Consider the following 17,805-nt stretch of genomic DNA (forward strand, 5'->3'; position numbering starts at 1 on the left):
CAACAAATAAATTATTGAACTGTATAAATGTATATATGATTTACTGTGCTACTTAAGATTTTTTCATTAGCTACATTGATAATTTCAACAATAAATAATTTTGTTTAACTAGAACAAATAATAAAATCAATAATATCAGCAAAATAAATCATAGAAATATGAAGATCGAATTGCTTTCAAAATGTATGTTTCATATATATTTTTTTGTTTGTTTGCAAACAGCATCAAGTTTTTAATTATTTTTGCTTTTTCTTAAGGGCATGTGATACTTACAGTTTCCCCGGCTTTTATTCCACAAAAATGAAAATGTTTAAAAACTGAATTCGGAGATGCTATAAAATATCATAACGGACGTCCCGGACTCTTTTTTGAGGGATAATAACAAAAAAATTTATTGTGCTAAATAAAAATTTTATGCATATGTATTATTTTCAGGTTACGTCGTTTTTCATCTCTGCCTTTCCGATAATCTTGAAATTATTTATGAAATAAACTTTTTTGATTGCCTGCAAAAAGGGTTAGTTCCGGGAGATTAGTTACTATGTTTATTTGCAAGTCCAAAGTTTTCGGTCAAAAATATTGTGTAGTTTGGAAGTAACGCACAGGAGAATTGTAACATACATAACCTCCAAATGTAATACGTTGTTAGCAATATCAAAAATTTTTTTGAAAAAAAAAACACAAATAAAGTGTGTGAGGACGTCCGTTAGCATGTTCGCTATCATTTCCCAAATTTTTAAGACAAAATATTGATTATTAAAGAAAAAAAGCCGTCGGAACCTAAAACTGGTAAAATCTATACTAATTTCAGATTTTGCTAAATTAAAACTTTTTTGAATTAAACCAAAAAAAAGTATGTGGGGACGTCCGTTAGCATGGTCGCTATCATGTCCCAAATTTTTAAGACAAAATATTGATTATTAAAGAAAAAAAGCCGTCGGATCCTAAAACTGGTAAAATCCACATTTTTCTAAGTATCACATGCCCTTAATGCAATTCAATGAAAAGGTCAGACCTACTTTTTGTGGCGCCATCTGTTGGATTAGTTTAACCGACAATTCCCCTCCGGATGGTAAGAAAACAGAAAATTGGTGGCGATGCATGGGGCTGTATAGTACCTTAATATAACCGGCTCAGAACTCTACTCCCCTGGCTTTTTAGTTCTAAAACGGCACGCGCCGTTAGAAGAGCGCTCAGAATCGCAAGCTTGCAAAAAAAAAAAGACGGAAAAATACCGAAGAAGGATGAAGAAGGAAGTTTCGGAAGATGGCGGTTGCAGCAGTGAATTCTTTCGATTCTTGGCTAAGTGAAAAACTTCAGGCTTTAAATACTGATGAGGGAGTTTTTGGATCTTACATCAAGGGAATTTTGGAAGGCGACGAGAGCGAGGATGAAAAAACGGAAGCTTTAGAAGGCATTCTCGCCGGCATAACGGTGAGGACCGTTCGGATTGTGAGGTTAGGAACGTACACGGCGGAGAGTAAATACAAAACAATCAAAGATATTTTCTTTACCATTTTCTTACAAATCAAGTTCAATTCATTCTTTTTCATCCAATCATTATTTTTTCTCTCATCAAGTTCGCACTCTTATTCAAGTTTTCGTTTTTTAGTGCCACTTTGTCATCTATCGATTTTTCTTTAATTTTACATTTTCAACAAATCTGATAGAGGATTATTTGCGCGTTTTCGAAACCGTAGGATTCGAAATATTTTTTATACGAATTCGAAATTTTAAGAGGGGTAAGCAAACTTTTCTAAAATCAGTAAGCAATCTTGTTTAATTTAAGAGACATTTTATCTAACAATTTAGACATTTAATCAGTAGGAAAGTGCATTCAGTTAAACTTTATATTTTTTTAAATTATATCGAAACCGAAATTAGATGAATTTTTAACCAAACAGTTCAATTTTCTTACTAAAAAGATTTATGTTCTACAATAAAAAGACGAATTTTTCACGAAATTGATTAATTTTTATCTGAAAAATGTTATTTTTTTTTAACCCAAAATCGAATAGTCAGATTTTTAGTAAAAAAAAATGGTTTTCCACGAAAAAAATTGCGAATTTTCAGCGAAAAAAATCAATTTTCTAACAATTTGCTTCAACTTTGAACTAAATAGTTTATTTTTTAACCAAAAAAAGGAGTCATTTTCAATAAAATGCGTGATTGAACCGATTAGTTGAATTTTCAACTAAAAAGGTCAATTTTGCAACAAAAATTGCATAATTTAATTTTTAAATAAAAAAATGACTTTTAAACTAAAATTATGGAATGTTCAATTAAATAATAACATTTTCAATTGCAAAAATTAATTTTACACAAAGAAAAAAGCAGTTTGAGGAAAACATTAATTTTTTTAAAGAAAAAATTAATTTGTTAACTTAAATGATGAATTTTCTATCAAGAAGATTAAATTTCAACAAGAAATGTTTTAAATTTAAGAATATAAAAAATTACTTTTTAACTAAAACTGGAATATTTAATTTGAATAGTAAAATTTTCAATAGCAAAAATTAATTTTCTGCAAAGAAAAAAATCATTTTTTAAACCAATAAGATGAATTTTTATCCCAAAAAAAAATTAATTTTTAACCAAATAGTTTATTTTTAATCTAAAAAAGATCAGCTTTTTAACAAAAGATGGAAAAGTTACATTTTCGATTGCAAAAATTATTATTTTAATATTAATATTAAAAACTATTAAATTTAATATTTTGAAAAAGAAATAAATTTTCAGTCAAATAGTTGAATTTTCTACTAAGAAAAATCACTTTTCAATCAAAAATGGAAGTTGCATTCACAATTGAACAAATTAATTTTTTACAAACAATAAAAAATTAATTTTCAAGAAAAAAGTTAAATTTTAACCCAGAAAGATGATTTTTTTAACTAAAAAAACCAAATTTTAAACCAAATAGTTTAATTTTCAACTAAAAAGATGAATTTGTACTAAAAATTATTTTTTTCTACAAAAAGACCAATTTTCCACAAAATAGATGCATTTTCTAATAATAAACAAAATTTTAAATAAAAATTAAAGCGTTCAATTTTAAATTAAAAAAATTACTTTAAACAAGATTATGGAATATTTAATTAGAATAGTAAAATTTTCAATTGCAGAAATTAATTTTATGAAAAGAAAAAAGAATTTCGAAGAAAGAATTAATTTTTTAAACCAATAAGATTAATTTTTGTCTCAAAAAAAAAATTATTTTTAATCAAATAGTTTAATTTTCAACTAAAAAAGATCAGCTTTTTAACAAAAGATGGAAAAGTTACATTTTCGATTGCAAAAATTATTATTTTAATATTAATATTAAAAACTATTAAATTTAATATTTGGAAACGAAATAAATTTGCAATAAAAGGAATAAATTTTCAGTTAAATAGTTGAATTTTCAACTAAGAAAAATCACTTTTCAACCAAAAATGGAAGTTGCATTCGCAATTGAACAAATTAATTTTTTACAAACAATAAAAAATTAATTTTAAAAAAAAAGTTAAATTTAACCCAATAAGATGATTTTTTTAACTAAAAAATATAAATTTTAAACGAAATAGTTTAATTTTCAACTAGGAAGATGAATTTTTTCTCAAAAAGATTTATTTTATAAAATAGAATAATTTTCCGCAAAATGCATGAATTTACAACTAAAAGGATCAAATTTGAAGCAAAAATTGAATAGTTCAATTTTTATGTAAAAAAATTAACTTTTCAATTTATAATATATGCTATTCAATTAAAATAGTTACATTTGCAATTGAAAAAATTAGTTTTATAGATTTAAAAAGAATTTTCCATAAAAAGTTATTTTTTTAAACCAATAAAATTAATTTTTATTTTAAAAACATAATTTTTTAACCAAATAGTTTAATTTTAACTAAAAAAGATGAATTTGTACCAAACATGATTTTTTTCTACAAAAAGACAAATTTTTTACAAAATACATGCATTTTCAAATAATAAACAGATTTTTAAATAAAAATTAAAGCGTTCATTTTTTAATTAAAAAAATTACTTTCAATTAAAAGTATGGATTATTTAATTTAAATAGTAACGTTTTCATTTGCAGAAATTAATTTCATGCAAAGAAAAAAGAATTTTGAAGAAAAAATTAATTTTTTGCAAAAATAAAAAATTAATTTTCAAGAAAAAAGTTAAATTTTACACCAATAAGATGATTTTTTAAATAAAAAAGATCAGTTTGGAACCAAATATTCTACTTTTTAACTAGATAGATAAATTTTGTGCCAAAAAGATTTATTTTCTAAAAAAAAACGCTAATTTTCCACAAAATAGATGAATTTTCAACTAAAAAATATCATTTTTCAACCCAAAATTGAATAGTCCAATTTTCAGTTTTTAAAAAAATGATTTTTTTCAATGCCGAATTTTTTGTTTAATTTGTCTTTATTGGTCGAAAATTAATTTTTTTTTATTGAAGATTTATTATTTTTAATGAAAATGAATCTCTTTTATAAAAATTAATTTTTGCAATTGAAAATGTAAATATTTCATTTTTTGTTGACAATTTATCTTGTTTTGTTCGAAATGTAATTACTTGGGTGCATTTTTTTTAACTCGTCTGCGCTAACAGAAAATTTTTCTTGTTTGGAAATTAATCAGTTTTGGTTGAAAATTTTAATATTTTTATGAAAATTTACGGTGGAAAATTCTACTGTTTTGTTGAAAATTCATCTTTTTAGGTTAAAAATTTATTTATTTAATTGACAATTCAAAATTCAAAATAAATTTTTCTTTTTGAAATTGTAATTAATTTCATTTTTGAAAAAAAAATCATTTTTTGATGATTTATTTTGGTTGATTCATCATTTCCGAGGAAAATTTGTCTCTTTTGGTAAAAAAATTAATTTTTTCATTTGAAATTGTAACTATTTCATTTTTTCTTGAAAACTATTCTTCTTATTTGAAAATTTATATTTTTCGTTGAAAATTTAACTATTTGTTTAAAAATTAATCTACTTTGTAGGAAATTCAATAAATTAAAAAAAAAAAACTTCGTTGATTGAAAAACCAAAAGTTTTGTAGAAAATTCTTATTTTCTGTTGAAAATTCATCACTTTGTTATGAAAATGTTTTTTTTATTTGTTAAAAATTAATGTTTGCAATTGAAAATGAAATATATCATTTTTTGTTGCGATTATATCTTGTTTTATTCAAAATTCAACTGATTGGCTGCATTTTTTGGTTTAATTCATCTGTTTTAGCTGAAAAATAATTTTTGGTGGTGAAAAATTAATTAATTATTTAAAATTTGATTCCTTGTTTGAAAGTTGAATAAATTCATTAAAAATTATTTTTTTTTTTGTTGATTCATCATTCTTTATAAACAATTATTAATCTTTTTGGTTGAAAATTTAACTATTTGCCTAAAAATTAATAAATAATAATTTAATAACAATTAAAATATTAAAATAATAATGACTTAATAATATTTTGTTAAAACTTTAAACTATTCCGTTGAAAATTCACGTATTTCTTTATATTGTCTGTTTTCTTAAAAAATTGATTGTTTTTTTTGTATGTATGTATGTATGTATGTATGTATGTATGTATAAATGTTTCTTTGGTAGCAAATTAATCTTCTTGGTTGAAAATTTACTTTTTATTTGTTAATTTGTCTGTTTTGGTAGAAAATTAATCTACTTTCTAGGAAATTCAACAATTTTGTTGAAGTAATTTCGTTGCTTGAAAAACTCTTTTGTTGAAAATTCGTCTTTTCTGTTAGAGATGCATAATTTTAGTTGAAAATTCATCATTTTTATCGAAAATTATTCTTTTTCGTAAAAAAATAAATCTTCTTTGATTGAAGATTTATCATTTTTGTATAAAAATTGACCTCTTTTAGTAAAAAAAATTATTATTTTTAATTGAAAATGTCGCTATTTCATTTTTGGTTGAAAATTTATCTTTGTTTGTTGAAAATTCAACAACTTTTTTCGAAAAAGAGATGAATTTTCAACCAAAAATGAAAAAATTACATTTTCAATTTAAATAAAAAAAAAAATTTTTTACCAACAGGTCAATTTTGATAAAGAATAATGAATCTTAAAGCAAAAAAATTAATTTTCAAAAATGTTGTTCAAATTTCAACCATCTAATCGAATTGAACTATTTTGGTATTTTTGTTGTTGAAAATTTGATTCCTTATTTGAAAATTGAACAACTTCGTTAAAAATTATTATTTTTTTGGTTGAGGGTTCATCATTTGAATTTGTCTGTTTTCTTGAAAATTAATCTTCTTGGTTAAAAAATCATCTTTTTTAGTTGCAAATTTGATTACATGGTTGAAAGTTGAACAGTTTTAAAAATTAATTTTCTGGTTTAAAAATTTCATTTGTTTGTTTTAAAAAGAAACTCTTTTTTTTAATAATTAGTATTTTGTTGGAAACGTATCATTTTAGTTAGGAATTCATCATTCTTTATAAAAATCGATCTTTTTAATTACAAATTAATTAATTAATTAAAATAATAATAAAATTCAACAGCTATGTTGCATTTTTTGTTTAAAACAGATGTCTGTTTTAGCCGAAAATTATTCTTTTTATGAAAAATTAATTTTTTTTGTTTTAGGATGCATAATTTTTTTATAAAGCTTGACCTCTTTTGGTAAACAGTTAATTTTTTTAAATTGAAGATGTAACTTTTATTTTTGGCTGCAATTTTTTTTTATTTTGTCTATCTTATTAATCTTTTTACTTGTTTTTATTTTTCTGTTTTGTTAGAAAATTAATCGTTTTTGCTCAAAATTTAGCTACTAGCTTAAAAATGAATGTATTTTTTTTCAAATTTATTTTCGTAGTAAATTAATAAACTCTGCGGGAAATTCAACAATTTGGTTGAAAAGTTTTTCTGTTCGAGATGCATCATTTCCAGTTGAAAATTCATCATTTTTTTTACGAAAATAGTTGGTTTTTTTTATTTAAAAATTAATTTTTGTTTTTAAAAATGTAACTAAATGTTTTATTCAAAATTCAACTACTTGGCTAAATTTTTTTGTTTAATTCGTCTGTTTTAGTTGAAAATTATTCTTTTTGGTTGAAAATTTGACTCCTTATTTGAAAGTTGAACAACTTCGTTAAAAATTAATTTTTCGTTTGTTCGAGGGTTCACCTTTTTTGATAAAAATTGATCTCTTTTGGTAAAAATTTAATTTTTTAAATTATAAATGTAACTATTTTATTCAGATCTTTTCGAGAAAATTGTTTGTTTTTTTTTTTGAGTAAAAAATGAGTATTTTCAATTAAAAATGTGAATATTACATTTTTATTTGAAAATGTATGTTTTTTATTTGGAGATGCGTCATTTTAGTTTAAAATTCGTCTCTTTGGTTAAAAGTTTAACTAAAAGTTCATGTATTTTGTTAAAAATTATACTATTTATTCGCAAATGACCTTTTTGTTGAAAATTTAATTATATTTGTGGAAATTTCTTCTTTTTTTGGTTAAAAATTATTTTTGTTCTTGAAAAATCAACTATTTTGTTGAAAATTTAACTAAAATTCCTTTATTTTGTTAAAAATTCTACTATTTATTCGTAAATGAACTTTTTTTCTTAAAAATTCAGATGTTTTTTTTAGAAAATTGTTTTTTAGTACAAAATTATTTTTTTTAATTAAAAATGTAACTATTCTATTTTTTTATTGAGAATGTATTTTTTTTTTAGTTGAAGATGCATCATTTTGGTTTAAAATTCATCTTTTTGGTTAAAAATTTAAAAAAAGGTCATGTATTTTGTTTTGTTTTTAATTTGTCCGTTTTAGTCGAAAATTATTCTTTTTTGTGAAAAAATAATATTTTTGGTTGAAAATTTGATTCCTTATTTGAAAGCTGAACAACTTCGTTAAAAATTAATTTTTTGTTTGAGGTTTCATCTTTTTTGATAAAAATTGATCTCTTTTGGTAAAAACTTAATTTTAAAAATTTAGAATGTAACTATTTCATTCAGATGTTTTCTACAAAATTGTTTTTATTTTTTAGTAACAAATTAATATTTTCAAGTAAAAATGTAACTATTCTATTTTTTCTTGAAAATCTGTTTTTTAGTTGAAGATAAAAGTTTATCTGTTTTGTTAAAAATTCTACTATTTATTCGTAAATGAACTTTTTCGTTGGAAATGCAGATGTTTTTTTGTTGTTGAAAATTTAAATATATTTGTGGAAATTTCTTCCTTTTTTAGATAAAAATGATTTTTTTTTTAAATCAACTATTTTCGTAAAAATGTAACTAAAAGTTCTTTTATTTTGTTAAAAAATCTACTATTTATTTGTAAATTAACTTTTTTTGTTAAAAATTCCAATGTTTTCTAGAAAATTGTTTTTTTTTTAGTTGAAGATGCATAATTTTAATTTAAAATTCATCTTTTTGATTGAAAATTTAAGTGTTTGGTTAAGAATTAATCTACTTTATAGAAATTAATCTTATTTTGCTGAAACTTTAGCTATTTTGTTGAAAATTTACGTTTTTTCTTTTAAATTTGTCTGTTTTGTTAGAAAATTAATCTTTTTTGCTGTTTTGTGACTTTTTCATTTTTGGTTGAAAACTAATCTTCTTATTTAAAAATTAATCTTTTTTTATTGAAAATTTAACTATTTGGTTGAAAATTTGTTTTGTATTGTTGGAAATTCAACTACTTGGCGTAATTCTTTTTTTTTAATTCCTCTGCTTCAGCAGAAAATTATTCTTTTTGTTTGTAAAAAATTCATTTACATTGTAGAAAATTCAACAATTTTGTTTAGAAAAGTTATTTCATTGATTGAAAAATCTTCTGTTTTGTTGAAAATTCGTCTTTCACCTCGGAGAAGCATCATTTTATAGAAAAATTTATTTATTATTATATTGATACTAGCAGTCCCGGCCACGCGTTGCTTCGGTTCAGTTACAATACGTTGAATTTAAATTATACTAAACTTGGCGCCATCTATTGGCTGCTCACCCAACCTAGACAATATGAAATGTTGAAGTGTGCGTCAACAAACTAACTTACACCGCCATCTGTTAGAAACTTGTGGAGTACACAAATAAAAACATTTAATTTGCAATGACAAAATATTGAGGTAATTAAATGAGATAAGAAGTATCCTATCCTTTAAGTTGGGCCAAATTGCACACAGTATACAAAATTTCATCAAGATCGGTCAAGTAGTTTCGGAGTTTAGTGGTGACAAACATCGTGACCCGGGATTTTTCTGTATATAAGATAGGGTAGCTTAAAGAAATATGGATTGCTTCTGCTTGTCTTTATTTGAGATTGGGAGGAGGGGGGGGGGGGGGCAATACAAAGAGTGTGTTTATGAAGTTAGCTTAAATTAAAAACAAAAAAAGTTGAAAAAATAGAAAATTTGGGCGAATGAAATTGAATGGAATTTTGAAAAAATGATGTCCGCCTCGCAGGAGGAGAATATCGAGAAACACGTCTCGGAAATCTTGAAGGCCTGGGCGGAGTGTCTGCCCGAGGAGGAGGTGGAGAATGCGAGCGGTCCCGCGGAAGACGTGGACGTGCGACTGGCGCGCCTCCTGGAATCTCAGAGTCTGCCGACAATGGCCCAGAGGAGTTACACGGAGGAGGAGAAGCGAATTCGGGAGGTGATTCTCGCGCAGTACAGCGAAATGCCGGAAGGGGAGGAGAGCGACGCGGAGGGGGAGGAAGAGGGCGCTGCCGGCGGCGACATTGGAATCGAGAGGAACACCAATGCCTCGAATATTGCCCAGCAGGAGCGCGAGAAGCGCGAGAGGTCGAAGCTCGAGAGCCAGAAGAAGAAGGACAAGGACAGAGAGGATCGGTGAGTGGAGGGAGAATCATTTTTCTATATACTTAGTTGAGAACGAAACCTATTATTGTTTATGAATACATATTATCGGGTTTTAAGAAAATCCTTCCCCCTTTTTCCTTTTTCTTTTCTCTTTGATTTTACGTTTTAGTTAACGAATTTTTTTTTTTGTTAAACTTTGAAATTTAAATATTTCAATTTAATTAAAAAATATATTTTTATGGATTGTAAATTATATTTAATTAATAGTTTACTTATATTTAACCAAATAATTAATATTTATTTGTCAATAATTTTATTTTAATTGAATTAAATTCATCTATTTTGGTAAAGAAAGTTTAACTACTTTGTTGATAATTTTTTTTAAGATGCATAATTAGTTGAAGTAAATAATAAAATTATTTTATTTGATAAAAAATATGTCTATTTTGGTAGAAAATTCATCTTCTCATTTAAACATGGAATTTTTAGTTAAAGATTCTTCATTTTAGGGAAAAATTCAATTGTTTTGTTGAAATATCAACTCTATTTGAGAACATTTATTCTTTTTTAGGTTAAAAATTAATTTTTCTTCATGAAAAATCAACTATTTGGTTGAAAATTTAACTAAAAGTTGATCTATTTTGTTTAAAATTGTACTATTTATTTATGAATTAACTTTTTTGTTGAAAATTCAGATGTTTTCTAGAAAATTGTTTTTTTTTGTTTGTAATTAATTTTTTCATTAAAAAATGTAATTATTCCATTTTTTCTGCAAAATTTATGCTTTTAGTTGAAGATGAATAAAATTAGTTTAAAATTCATCTCTTTGGTTAAAAATTTATCTGAAAGTTCATCTATTTTGTTAAAAATTATACTATTTATTCGTAAATGACCTTTTTGTTGGAAAATTTAACTATATTTGAAAATTGTTTTTTTTAGTAACAAATTAAAATGTTCAATTAAAAATGTAACAATTCCATTTTGGCTTGAAAATTTATGTTTTTTCAGTTAAAGAAGAATAATTTTAGTTTAAAATTCATCTTTTCGGTTAAAAATTTAAGTAAAAGTTCATCTATTTAGTTGAAAATTCTACTATTTATTTGTAAATGTACTTGTTTTTGTTCAAAATTCAGATGTTTTCTAGAAAATTGTTTTTTGTTTTGGTAAAAATTTTTTTTATTTTTTTGAAAATTGAAGACTTCTTGGTTGAAAGTTGAAGTACTTTTTTAAAAATTCATTCTTTTGGTTGAAGATTAAACCGTTTTGATAAAAATATTTAAATGTTTTTTTTTTAAGATTCATAGTTTTTTTGCAAAAATTCATCTATTTTGTTAAAAATTCTAGTTTTCCGTAAATTTTTTGTTGAAAATTCAGATGTTTCATAGAAATTCGTTTTTTTTTTGCTTAAAAATTTAACAGCCTGATAGAAAATTCAACCATTTAGTTATAAGTTAACTTTTCTGCTGAAAATCCTTCTTTTTTTTGCAAAAATGTAATTTTTGCGATGAAAAATGTAACTATTCCATTTTTGGTTGACAATTTATATTTTTTTAGTTGAAAATTCGTTTTTTTGGTTTGAAAATTAATCGCTTTTCTTTGAGAATTTTATTATTTTGTAGAAAATTGGTTCTTTTTTCTTTGGAAAAAATTAATATTTTGTCATTGACAATGTAACTATTCTATTTTTTGGTTAAAAATTGATCTTTTATGTTAAAAATTCTTTTTTTTTTTTAATAACTTTTGTCAACTGAAAATATAACTTCCAGTTTTTTTTTAAATTTTATTTTTCTAGTTTAGAATTCAGCTACTTCGTTGAAAACATGAACTATTTTGTTCAAAAATTCACTTTTTTGGAGATGCAGAATTTTAGTTAAAAATTCATATATTTTGTGGAACTTTTTAAAAATTAAAAATTGAACCATTTCAATTAAATATTCCATCATTTTAGTTGAAAAGTAATGATTTTAATTAAAAATGTAACTAATTTTTATTCGAATAATTCTAAAAGATATTCAGATTTTTTTTAAGTATTAGAAGATGATTTTTAATTTTAAAAGATTTAAAAAATTTTTAATGAAAATCTAAATTTTTGAAGATTTTGACAAAAAATTTGATTCTTTACTTCGTAAAATAATTTTAAGAGAATATTTTAAAAGATTTCCAAGCTGGTAAACAAAAAAATTTGGGGGATTTTAAGCCCATTTTCTTCTTGCAAAATTTTATCAGAATTTTAGGAAAAATTTTAAAATATATTTAGAAATTTTTAAAAAAATTCGAAGATAATTTAAAGTGTAATATGACTTTAAAAAATTTCAAAAGATTTCCAAACTTTTTAAGAAAGAATTTGGCAGCTTTTAAGTTCATTTTTTAATTTTGCAGAATTTTTTCGAATTTTAGGAAAAATTCTAATTATTTTTAAAGATATTCAGATATATTTGTTTAAATATTAGAAAATGATTTTGAATTTAAAAAGATTTCAAAGTATTTTAATTCAAATATAGATTTTCGAAGTTTTTTTTTTATTTTGCAAAATTTTTTCATTATTTTAGGAAAAATTCGAATAATTTTAAAAGATATTTAGAAGTTTTTTAAAATATTCGAAAATAATGTAAAATGACTTTAAAAAATTCCAAAAGTTTTCGTAACTTGTCAAAAAAGAATCTAAAAGATTTTAAGCTTACGTTTTTAATTTTGTTTCAAATATTCGAAACTGATTTTTAGTTAAAAAATATTTCAAAGAATTTTAATTAAAATGTAATTTTTTGAAGATTTTGAAAATAAAAAATTTGATTCTTTACTTCGGAAAAATAATTTTAAGAGAATATTTTTAAAAATTTCCAAAAATTCTAAAAGAATTTTTAAACTTGAAATTTAAATTTAAATTTTTAAACTGAAAACGTAACCATTTCAATCGAATATTCCATCATTTTAGTTGAAAAATAATTATTTTAATTGAAAATTTAGCTATCTAATTTTTGTTTCACAATTTTTTTATTAATTTTTTTTTTAGTCGAAAATTAATCTTTTTGGGACGAAATAATTCTTGTTTATTGTAAATTAATTTTTTGTTTGAAAATTAAATTATTCTAAAGATTTTACCAAATTCATCTTAAGAAAATATTAAAAAAAAAAAAAATTAATTTCAAAAGATATCCAAAACTTTTCAAAATAGAATTTGGAAGATTGTAAGTCCAATCTTTTCTATTTTTGAGAATTTTTTCATACTTATATGGAAAATTCTAATAATTTAAAAAGACATATTTTTTTAATATTCAAAAATAATTTAAAATGTAAAAAGATTTCCAAAAATCCGAAAAGATTTCTAAACTGATCAATAAAGATTCTGGAAGATTTTAAGCAACTTTTTTTTAATTTTTCACAATTTTAGGAAAAATTCGAATAATTTAAAATGTAAAATGACTTTAAAAAATTCCGAAAGATTTCCAAACTTGTTAAAAAAGAATTTGGTTGCTTTTAAGCTTACTTTTTTAATTTTACAGAAATTTTTCCGAATTTTGGGGAAAATTCGGTTAATTTTAAAAGATATTCAAAAATTCTTTTTAAATTTCATAAAATGATTTTTAATTTAAAAAGATTTCAAAGAATTATAATTAAAATTTAGGTTTTTAAAGATTTTGACGGGAAAATTAAATTCTTTACTTTAGAAAAATAATTTTAAGAAAATATTTAAAGAGATTTCAAAAATTTCCAAAAGATTTCCAAGCTTTCGAATAATTTTAAAAGAGATTTAGAAATTTTAAAAAATTTTCGAAAATAATTAAAAATGTAAAGCGACTTTAAAATTTTTTTTAAAATGTCCTACTTGACGAAAAAGAATCTGGAAGATTTTAGGCCCATTTTTTTATTTTGCAGAATTTTTCCAGAATTTTATGATAAATTCGAATAATTTTAAAAATAAAAAATGACTTTAAAAAATTCCAAAAGATTTCCAAACCTGTCAAAAAAGAATCTGGCAGATTTTAAGCTTACTTTTTTAATTTTGCAGAGTTTTTTTTAGAATTTTTGGAAAAATTCTAATAATTTAAAAAGATATTCAGAAACTTGTTTAAAATATTAAAAATCTATTCTTAATTTTAAAATATTTCAAGGAATTTTAATTAAAATGTAAATTTTTGAAGATTTTGACAAAAAAATTTGATTCCTTACTTCGTAAATTTAATTTTAAGAGAATAATTTTTAAAAATTTCCAAAAGATTTTCAAGCTTGACAAGGAAAAAAAATCTGGGAGATTTTAAGCCCATTTTTATATTGCCAAATTTTTTCAGAATTTTAGGATAAATTCGAATAATTTGAAAGGATATTTAGAAGTTTAAAAAAATATTCTAACATAATTTAAAATGTAAAGTGACTTTAAAAAATTCAAAAAAATGTCCAAACTTCTCAAAAAAGAATCTGGCAGATTTTAAGCCCATTTTTTTTATTTTGCACTATTTCTCCAGAATTTTAGGATAAATTCGAATAATTTGAAAAATAAGAATGAAAAATTACTTTGTAAAATTCCAAAAGATTTCCAAACCTATCAAAAAAACAATCTGGCAGATTTTAAGCTTACTTTATGCTTACTTTTTGAAGATTTTTTTCAAATTTTTGGAAAAATTCGAATTATTTTAAAAGATATTCAGAAATTTGTTTAAAATATTAGAAATCTATTTTTAATTTTAAAATATTTCAAGGAATTTTAATTAAAATGTAAATTTTTGAATATTTTGACAAAAAAATTTGATTCCTTACTTCGGAAATTTAATTTTAAAAGAATAATTCTAAAAAATTTCTAAAATTTCCAAAATATTTTCAAGCTTGACAAGAAAAAAAGAATCTGGCAGATTTTAAGCCCATTTTCATATTGTCAGATTTTTTCAGAATTCTAGGATAAATTCGAATAATTTGAAAGGATATTTAGAAGTTTAAAAAAATATTCAAAAATAATTTAAAATGGCTAAAAAATTCCAAAAGATTTTCAAACTTATCAAAAAAGAATCTGGCAGATTTTTAAGGATACTTTTTCAATTTTGCATAATTTTTTCCGAATTTTAGGATGAATTCGAATAATTTGAAAGGATATTTAGAAGTTTTAAGGAATATTCGAAAATAATTAAAAATTCAAAATGACTTTAGAAAATTCCAAATGATTTCCAAACTTTTGAAAAAAAATCTGAGGGATTTTAATCCATTTTTTTTTTCAATTTTATCCGAATTTTAGGAAAAATTCGAATTATTTACAAAAATATTTAAAGTTTAAAAAAAAAATGGAAAAAAACTTTAAAATTGGAAAACATGCAAAACAACAAAAATATATTGAAAAATTGTTTTCAGAGAGAAGCAGAAGCAACTTAAAGAAGAGAAGAAGGAAAAGCGCAAAACCCAGAAGGGCGAACGACGAAGGTAGCATTTCAAAATCAACTTGAAGTCCCTCATTTACATTTATCGAATTGAAGTTTTTTTCATTTAAATACAGATTCATCGTGTGCGTGTATTTATATTTCGAAATCAGAATGTTTTTTTTGTTGTTTTTTGTTTTTTCTTTTCTTTTTTAGTTTCAGCAATTAATAATTTTGAAATAATTTCTGAAATAGGTTCTAAAAAAACCTCAGTTTTTGCGAAAAAGCATGTGCCATCTTTTAATATTGATTTTCTTTTTTCTTAGCCATTTTTTCTCGCGTATCTTTTGTATAAAGAAGATTTGACTTTGTTTTTTTATTTTGGCCATCGATGATATTTTTTAATATTGATATTTGATATCATTGCTGTGTGTTGCAACTGGCCAAAATCTGCGCGTTTGTGATTTGCTTCGTGGAGAGAATAAAAAGTGTATTACGGAAAACAATCTTTTATTTTCAGGTTGTTTACCCTGCCTCAAAAACCTGGTAATATCCGGGAAATTTGTGCTTAAAACTTCTAAATATATTTTAAAACGATTAAAATTTTCCTTAAAATTCTGGAAAAAATTATGCTAAAAAAATGGACTTGTAATCTTCCAGAGTCGATTTTAAGAATGATGAAAATCTTTGGTAATTTTTCCAAATCTTTTTAAATATTGAAATAACAAAAAATGAGCTTCAAATCTTCCTGATTCTATTCTGAGAAGTTTGAAAATCTTTTGGAATTTTTGAAAACCTTTTAAAATATTCTCTTATGATTAATTTTGTAAAATAAAATATTTTAATTTTTCCCGGGAACCTTAAGAAAAAATTATAATATCTTTTTAAACTATTCACATTTAATTCATTTTTTTATTTATTGAACAATTCTTCTTAAATTTCTGAAAAAAATCTGCAAAAAAGAAAAAAATTGGGTTTAAATTGTTCCATGTACATTTTTGACAAGATTGGAAATATTTTGTCATTTTTTTAAATCTTTTTACATTGTAAATTATTTTCAAATATTTTTCAAAACGTTTTAACATCTTTCAAAATCATTGGAACTTTTCCGTAAATTCAAAAAAATTCTGCAAAATAAAAAAAAAATAGGCTTAAAATCTTCTAGATTTTTTTCCCCAAAGTTTGGAAATTGTTTGCAATTTTTAAAAATATTTTTTAAGGTGAATTTTTTAAAATAAAGTATTTTAATTTTTCCCTAGAATCATAAAAAAATTATATTATCTTAAAATCTTTTAAAATCGATTTAAAATACTTCAATATTCTTTTTACCTTTTCCAATTATTTTTAAATATTTGTAAAAACTTTTAAATATCTTCGAAAATTAATCGCATTTTCCCTAAAATGCTGCAAAATTAAAAAATTAAAAATTGGCCTTAAATCTTCCAGATTCTATTTTGACAAGTTTGAAAATCTTTGGTCATTTTTTCAAATCTTTTGTTTTTATTTTATTAAAAATAATTTTTCAATGTAAAGAATCGACATTTTTTGTCAAAATCGTCGAAAATCTAAATTTTAATTAAATTTCTAAGAAATTATTTTTAAATTATAAATCATTTTCCAATATTGAGAAAATCTAAATATCTTTTAAAATCATTCGAATTTATCTTAAAATTCTGAAAGAAAAATTTGCAAAATTAAAAAAATTAGCTTGAAAAAAGTTTAGAAATTAAAAAAAAATTGACATCTTTTTACATTTCTTTTTACATTTTAAAACTTAAATCCTTTCAAAATTTACTACTAACCTTTAACATTTTTTTTGCAAACTCTTTAAAAATCCACATTTTAATTAAAATTCTTTAAATTCTTTTAAAATTATAAATCATTTTCTAACATTTTTCCAACACTTCTTAATACCTTTTAAAAAGTTTCGAATTTTTCCTACAATTCTGATAAATTAAAAAAAAGGGTTTAAATCTTCCAGATTATATTTTGGCCATTTTGAAAATCTTTCGTAATATTTCAAACCTTTTTGAATATTATCTTAAAACTAGTTTTTGAAAGTAAAGAATCAATAAAAATTTATCCTGGAATCTTAAGAAAAGAATTTTATTTTAAAAACTTTCAAAATCCATTACAAAAACATTTTTTTCAAAATCTTCAAAAATCCACATTTTAATAAAAAATTTTGAAATCCTTTTAAATTACAAATAATTTTTTAACATATTAGAAAATTTTCTAAATATCTTTTAAAATTATTCAATTTTTTTTTTAATTCTGCAAAATAAAAAAAGTGGCTTAAAATCTTCCAAATTCTTTTTTGACAAGTTTGGAAATCGTTGGGAATTGTTTTAAATCTTCACATTTTATATAATTCCATATATTTAAAAAAACTTGTGAATATCTTTTTAAATTATTTGAAAATTTTCGAAAATTCTGTGAAATTAAACAAAAATGGGCTGAAAATCTTCCAGATTCTTTGTTGACAAGTTTGAAAATCTTAAGGAATTTTTAGAAATCTTTTTTTAATATTATCTTAAAATTAATTTTCCAAAATAAAGAACCAATACTTTTTTGGTTAACATCTTCAAAAATTAAGAACTTTGTGTTTAAAAACTTCAAAATATTTTTTTAAATGATTCAAAATGTCATTTTAATTTTTACTGGGAATATTCAGAAAAATTTTTGTTATC

At 22.5% G+C, this 17,805-nt stretch overlaps 1 protein-coding gene across 1 annotated transcript; it reads left to right on the top strand.

The window, feature by feature from the left end:
• Positions 1-1,178: 1,178 nt before the first annotated feature.
• LOC117167614 (coiled-coil domain-containing protein 43) lies at positions 1,179-15,618 on the top strand. The gene is made up of 3 exons (XM_033352680.1): positions 1,179-1,434; positions 9,418-9,806; positions 15,111-15,618. Exons 1-3 carry the CDS (start codon positions 1,267-1,269, stop codon positions 15,181-15,183), a joined length of 630 nt encoding a protein of 209 aa, XP_033208571.1. The 5' UTR covers positions 1,179-1,266; the 3' UTR covers positions 15,184-15,618.
• Positions 15,619-17,805: the final 2,187 nt, after the last annotated feature.

This window comes from Belonocnema kinseyi, chromosome 1 (genome assembly GCF_010883055.1).
Source record: "Belonocnema kinseyi isolate 2016_QV_RU_SX_M_011 chromosome 1, B_treatae_v1, whole genome shotgun sequence".
Taxonomy (NCBI): domain Eukaryota; kingdom Metazoa; phylum Arthropoda; class Insecta; order Hymenoptera; family Cynipidae; genus Belonocnema; species Belonocnema kinseyi.